This window comes from Pseudonaja textilis, chromosome 6 (genome assembly GCF_049901715.1).
Source record: "Pseudonaja textilis isolate UNSWEBS1 chromosome 6, rPseTex1.2, whole genome shotgun sequence".
In the NCBI taxonomy this organism is placed as follows: Eukaryota; Metazoa; Chordata; class Lepidosauria; order Squamata; family Elapidae; genus Pseudonaja; species Pseudonaja textilis.
This window is the reverse complement of record NC_141995.1, coordinates 42,049,333-42,056,543: the sequence shown is the minus strand read 5'-3', so window position 1 is coordinate 42,056,543 and position 7,211 is coordinate 42,049,333. Positions and strand designations below refer to the sequence as shown.

Sequence of the window (7,211 nt, the reverse complement as noted above, 5' to 3'; positions counted from 1 at the left end):
GGAAACCATCTGATTGTCAAGACACCTGGGAAATGAGGCAACTTTCACCAATTGATTGTCAGTACATGGATGGAGGTAAGGACAGAGACAGCTCCCAGACTGTCACAGCTTGGTACACCTAGGGAGAAGAGGCTGAGATAGTGAGCTGCCATGGCCATGAATGTAAGGAGCAGTAAACCCAATAAATTGACCACACATCTTAGCAGGCTAAAGTCCAATTGGCTAATTTGTGATTTCGTGTCCTGTAAAAATATAATCCGCCACTGAAAATAATTGCTATCATAGCTCAATGGGTGAATTAATCCCTGACGCAGCATCTACCTGACTTGGCTTTGCTTGTGATTAAGAAGGATCAGACCAAGTTGTTACCCGGATGAGAGAATAGCTGGAAAGCTTAGGGCTATAAAACAGTCTCAGAAGGCAGTCAGGCAAACTGCATTTGGATCATGCAATAAAGCGTCACAATTTATTCACACAGGAACAAAGTGTGATTGGAAGGATTCTTATTAGAACTAATTCCAAGCCAGTGCCCCTCCTTTTCAACAATGCTTTTCCAAAGAAAGGCAAGGTCAATTAAAACCGCGTAAACCCAGATCGTTCCCCGGCGCCCAAACATTAAATCCAGACCCTCCGATGCAATCTTCCTTTCCGTTACTTTGGCGCTTTATTCCCCCGCCCCGCCTCGGATGTCCATCAAGATGATGTCATCAAGCCGTGGGTCTTTCCTCCTCCCGGTGAGGAGAAGCCGACGAACGGCTAGGACTGGGTAAAGGCGGGCTCAGAGCGTTGCCAGGGAAACGGGGTAAGTTCTGCGCGACAGCTGCCTGTCCTTGGCAGGCCGCCTTTCTTCTAAGCGTGCAGGTTGAATCGGGAGCCCCGGCGCAGCTGCCGTTGCCTCCCTTCGGGCAGGTGGGAGCAGGCCGGGAATAGAAATAGAGCCGCGGCGAGAAGAGGGAGACTCAGGTGCAGGAGCGAAGCGGAAAGAAGCAGCCATTGGAGTTCCCCAGAAAAGCTGGGGAGGTTGAGCCTATTTGGTTGCTCTTCTGCTGGTTCCTCTGGTCTGGAACTCAACTTGAGGGGTGAAATCTTGCTATCAATCATACTGGAGTTGGGAACTCCCTTATACATATCAGGGGGGGAAAAGATACTGCGTTCCTGGCATTTCATCGACAAAAGTTTACAACTTTTAGTGGGGTAGGGAGATTAAAATATGTATCATGTAATGGTGCTTGTGCAAAGATTTCTGTGTATGGATTTTGTCTGGTTGTATATCATCCCTTAGTATTTTGGAATATGCCAGGTTTAAAGAGGAATAAGTATGCATCTAAGATTTTTGTTGCATTAGCAAGAAGAGAAGTGTTGTACTTAAAGGCTCAGCATGCTTGTAGAGAACATGAAGTTGTTAGGGCATTATGACAAAAAAACAGGAATCTCAAAACTAATGAATTGTAGAATACGTGTTTATAGTCTGTCAGATGTAGGCTTTAATTTATCAAATACTTTTCACGGTATAACCTCTTTAAGATTTATTAACATTACTTGTATACTGCTTTTTACTCTAGTGACTCCTTAAGGTAGCTAACAAAATAAGACTATAAAAGGTTGTGTCCTGGGTATTAACAGTAATACTAAGGATATATTACCTTTACTCAGATGCCATAACTAAAAGGAAAATACCTCATTATAATGTGTATATTTTTATTAATGCCTTTTAGTCAATATGGATTTCTGGTGACCACCTGGACTACGCTATGCAGTTTTCATGGCAAGATGTTTAGAAATGGACTGCCATCATTTTAGGAGGGTTAAGAATGACTGACCCTGGTGCCTTAAACACCATATACTAAACTAGTTCTCAACATTATAATTAGACACATTAAAATACATTAAAGGAAATATAAAAAAATGCCATGTTATAAACCAGAATGTGAAAGAACATTTTTATTATTACTTTGTGATGAAACTTTCTCTGTTTCGAATTAAAGTTATCTTTGCATGGAGATCAAGATTCAAAGTCTTACATATTTTTTTTCCAATTGAAAAGTAATGGATAAGAAGCTGTTTTCTGTTGGGAGTTACTGATGATTTCCACCTGCCTTTTGTTTTGCCAATGTGCTACTTAAGTATCAAGTTTTTTTTAACTGACAAAAATGTTTGGTTGCATTTCATCTGAAAGCTGAATGATAGTTTAGAAAGTGACATTAGCTACTAATTGTCCACTGAACCAGGTTGTTTCATTTCGTTTATGATGTTTAAGATCTAAACAATTTGGAACCACTATTTTTTGTATTGATTTTTTATTGTGTATGTAAAAAATCACAAAGTGTCATTTTGCAGTTGCTTGGGTATATGTTTTTGATGGCTTCTTTTCTGGTGTCATAGGCATCTGCAGGGAGAAAGTGAGGCAAGGAATAAAATATATATCAAACAGCAAACTTAATTACTGAGGAATTTGTGTGAGATATTACAATTCAGAATGAAAGGACAAAACTTGTGTTTTGGCATTTGGTATCATTGTGATCAGAATGAAATATATATATAGACCAGTGGTAGTCAACCTGGTCCCTACCGCCCACTAGTGGGCATTCCAGCTTTCCTGGTGGGCGTAGGGGTTTTGTCCCCCACTTTATAAATCACCATTACTGTGGAACCAGTGGGTGGTTAGAAAATTTTACTACTAACAGAGATACAAAAGTGAGTGGTAGGTATAAAAAGGTTGACTACCCCTGATCTAGACTATTCTCTCCTTTAAAGTTTATTAAGTGCCTAATGATAAGTATTTTAGACATTGCTGTATACTTATGTCTTCACCCATAGTAGTGCCCTATATAGCAAAAGTGTCAAAATTGTAGTTGTTCATATTTCTGAATGCTAATCTTGCTGCTAAATAATATTAGCCTGATTCCAATATTACAAAATATAATTACTCAATGGAAGAAAAACTATCGTAAATTAGGCTACAGAGTATTCTGCCTCATAATAAGGAAAAAAAAAATCATCCAAGACAGAAAACTTGGCATATAAGCAACATTTACACAAAATATACTAGTCTATTTGTCAGTTATCTATCCAAAATCCCAATCCCAATCATGCTTACTTGTTTTTCATTACTACCTTAGTTTCATTCAAACACTGTATATTCTGATAGGTATATTTTATAAGTTAGGGCTGTTTTATTGTGTCTTTTTAAGCATGTATTCTTTTTCATTTTTGGATTGGTTTCCTTTTCTTAACATTTATTTGCATAAGGTTCTGTACTGTAACAAATCTTGAAATAATGTAAACATTCTGAATTAGAGAAATTACATGACTGAAAATATTAATTATTTAGGAATTTTATTCCATTGAAAGTTTAAGCTTGTGAATTCCCAAGATTTAATTCAGCAAATTTGTGGAGCACTAATTGGAAAGAAATCACAAGCATATATCATTTGTTACTTTATATAGAACTAATAGCCTTTAATTTTCTTGTATAGGCTGCTAAAACTATTATGGAATTACCTGCTTGCTCTTTATGTTCAGAAGCTGATTATACAGTACAGCCTATCTGCAGAAATATTGAACTTCAGTTTTAAAAAGGCATAATCTATACCCAGATTTGATAGAAACTAATCTTAAAATAAACATTTATATGAATATAAAATGTAAAATGCTTGTGATTTGAAGGCTTATAATTTATATATATGACTTAGGAGAAAAAAACAGTTTTGATGAAGTTGACAAGTTTGAGCTGGGAAATTTCATCTTGCCTATGGTTTCATTGCTCACGTAGAGCAGAGATGAAAGACATGGAGTTCTGAGTTAAATGTTCTCAGATTCTATCAACTATGTTGATACTAGTTAAAGAAGCAGGCAACTAACATTAATAGTGGATTAGGTTTGTTATGTGTGTCCTACTTGAAGACAATTAGTTATTTTCAGAAGCTGAACTATATACTACGAAAAAAATAATGCATTTTCCATTTATCTAGGAATTTTGAATATGGGAAACAAGTTAAATTTGCTCAGACTATGGTAGTGATTCTTTTTTTAAAAAGTAAGAAACTATTTAGAGCAGTGGTATCAAACTGGCAGCCCATGGGCTGGATGTGACACACATAGGCCACACCAACCGCAGCTCTGCAAATGCAAAAAAATGTCACAATATGTCACACAATGTGTTTGACACCTGTGATTTAGAGCAAACTAAACAGAAGAAGTGATAGATACTTAAAATACCAATATATGTATAGTTTGCTTACAAGTTCAGTTGTTTATGCTCAGATCGTAAGAGGTTTTTTAGTAAGTAATTTCAGGAAAGTTCAAAAGACAGATGTCTAGGGTTTTTCAGTGCTTTGAAGCTTTTCAATGCTTCATTCCTTATCAATGTTTCTAATCCAAACTAATATTCAAGTTGGAACAAATAATTGCATATCAGGAATAAACAACAAATTTGTTTACAAAGGTTTTTTTTTTGATGTTTAAACTTACAACTTCAAGTATTATCCCTTAAAACTGAGTTAGAGTAAAAGCAGATTTTCACCAAGGATAGCCCAATTCAAGGAGAACCTATTATAGTTCAATCTATCACCATTCTGAAGACAAAGTGATAAAACCCAAAATGGCAGATAATATTCTCCTTCCTTGATCTGATGAAAAGCGAAAGCTGTGGCAATGCTATATTAAAAATATACACACTACTTTGTGATACTCATGAAAACATTATGTGGCTTCAGTTGTTCATCAGATCAAGGGAAAAAAAACATCATCTACCATTTTGAATTGGATCACCTTGCCAGCATCCATCCACCATTTTAAGTATTTATAATAGGTCAGTTTTGTGTCCTAACAGGCAGCCCCTTTTAAGTTGGTTCTCTTTAAGTTGAACATTCTTAACCTGGGGACTGTCTGCTCCTTTTTCTGACTACCTTAATGCCTCTTCTATAATGCAAGGAAATTAATGCTACACCAGATCTACTGCTCCATTTTTCTGATCTAGCCTACAGCAGTTATATTAAGTCAGTATGAAATGGAAGTGGTATGCTAGCTTTGAATGTGGAAAGAACCACTCCTATACTTTAAAATTAAGCAGCTCAGGAGATGTAACACAGTTAATCATTTCCACTCTCGAATCTATTTCCTAAATCCTTCATATCTGTAGTTTGCTTTCCTCTACCAATTCTCCTTCAACCGGGAAATAATCTTTTATATCAGGAATAGGAAACTGGAGCCAGGTTCTTGTCGTGCAGGGGTGTCAAACTCATGGCCCATGGGTTGGATGCGTCACACACTGGCCACCCCCATCCCCAATTAGCAGAGGGGGAAAAAGTTGTAATACGTCACGTGATGATGATGTATCGTCATGAGTTTGACACCCCTATTGTAGTGGGTTAAATTTTCACAAAGCAACTTCACAAAGCCTGATACTGTGGTATAGTTTCATATAATGAGCTAAACATTTCTACTGTGTTCTAAGTAACCTCTTATTTAGTTTTAAATCTTATTGTATATGCAAGAAATTGAGCCCTTGGGGAAATCATTATTGTTTTTTGCAGTTCTAATTTTGCAGTCCTAATGGAAAAAAATCATTTCAGAGACCAATTTTAGTGGGAACTTACAGTAGTATATTTCCAAGCTATAATTTTAGTAAATGTTATGGGCAGAGTCCGTTTCATACGTTATTTGGGTTTCTGAGTACTATGACAGTAATTGTATCTATATTTCAACTAAATAGGTTTTTAGTATACCGATGTCAAGATAGTAGACGCTGCATGAGATAAAAGATGTGCTGTTATTGAAGCTACAGTATTGTCCAATTTTAAAACTGGCCAGCCAGGTTCATTAGGACTTGGTAGGTGTGTATACTCACGCTTACTTGGGAATAGATCCATTGGGCTCTCAATAAGGCAAACTTGGGTGGCATTTTATACAGTCTAAAATAAGCACAGTATTAATGTTATTTATCGTTTAGTTCTCATATACTAGTTTAAATGCAATTCCTTGATATTTATGTTATTTACATTTCTTAAAGATTTAGCTTGGGGCTTGTTATAGAGCAGTTGATTTGACAGAACAGAGGAGATATTTCTGTGTAGTGCCAGTAAATTTTCACACAGACTCGATGTTGCATTATCATTATTCAAGTGCTTGGTAACCTAGTCAACATCTTTATTTTTACTATGGCTTGGATGACTTGTATTTCACATTGGTTTGATGAAGAAGATTGGTATGAAGGACAACAAAGAGTAAGGTGTTTTCTTCTATTTTTTTTCAATTGCTTTGCCTTTTGTCTCACTGCAGCTTTTTTGTTCTATTGTGTGTTCTGGATTCAATCTGCATTTTGCAATGCAGTCCCATGATTGGATCACAAATATTTGAAAACTAAAACCAGATAATTGTCTTGTTTTTGTATTTCATTGCAGTAGAGTATTTAGACCTGGGGAAATAGTTAAGAAATGGTTGTATTGTGGTTACATATCCTTGAGAATATTGTGTAATTTTAAAATGCCTGTTTTATTTAGATGAATGAAATGACACACAATAGCTAAGAAGACACACAATAGATAAGAACAGTTTACAGCTTAATGGATATTAAGCTTGTTTACAGAATTTTACTGATGGTATTCTGAAGGTTGCTATATTCTTTTAACAGTATTTACTATAAGAAATAGTGAGTGTTGCTATGGCAATCTTTGTACAAAGGAAAACATTTATAAGATAATGTATACTTTCATTTTATTATATAAAGGTATATTATCATTTTTATGAGTTTAAAATAAAGTATCTTTTCAGATACTAAAGAGAAATTTGCATTTTGGTGCACTGGGGCATATGTGATCGTGAGTTGCATATAATACTGCACACTTGGCTGAAAGGTGTGTCTGAAGACCCGTTAGTATAACCTACCTCATACTGGTGTATGTATGTTGAACAAAATAAAAGAAGCAGAAGTAGTAGGAAACAATTTAGTAAATAATTGATTTCAGGGGCAAATGCTTACCTTCTACTCATTAATGTTTTCATCAATTCTCTTCCTAGCAGTCTTTTCTTTGCAAGCTTATGGAAGCATTATCAGGATACTTCTGCTATCTTTCATTGAGAGAGTGATGAGGGGGTTAGTTAACCTCAGCAAGGCAGTATTATTATTTGACTTCAGTTCACCGTCTGAGTAACTGAATGAATCAGATAGAGATATGAACAGACAGAAAATATTCAGATTTTTTCTCATTATA

General features: G+C 35.8%; 1 protein-coding gene across 7 annotated transcripts in view; it reads left to right on the top strand.

Moving 5' to 3' along the window:
• Positions 1-403: 403 nt before the first annotated feature.
• WDR17 (WD repeat domain 17) overlaps positions 404-7,211 on the top strand; it is a 66,700-nt gene continuing 59,892 nt past the window's right edge. For 3 of the 7 annotated variants that reach the window (XM_087936394.1, XM_087936390.1, XM_087936383.1), the window contains exon 1: positions 647-802. Coding sequence is in view for 1 of the 7 variants with exons in the window: in XM_026699680.2 (XP_026555465.1) it covers positions 6,159-6,224 (66 nt within the window). In the remaining 6 variants the exon portion in view is untranslated. The other 4 variants (XM_087936392.1, XM_087936391.1, XM_087936386.1 and 1 more) reach the window with 4 other exon arrangements.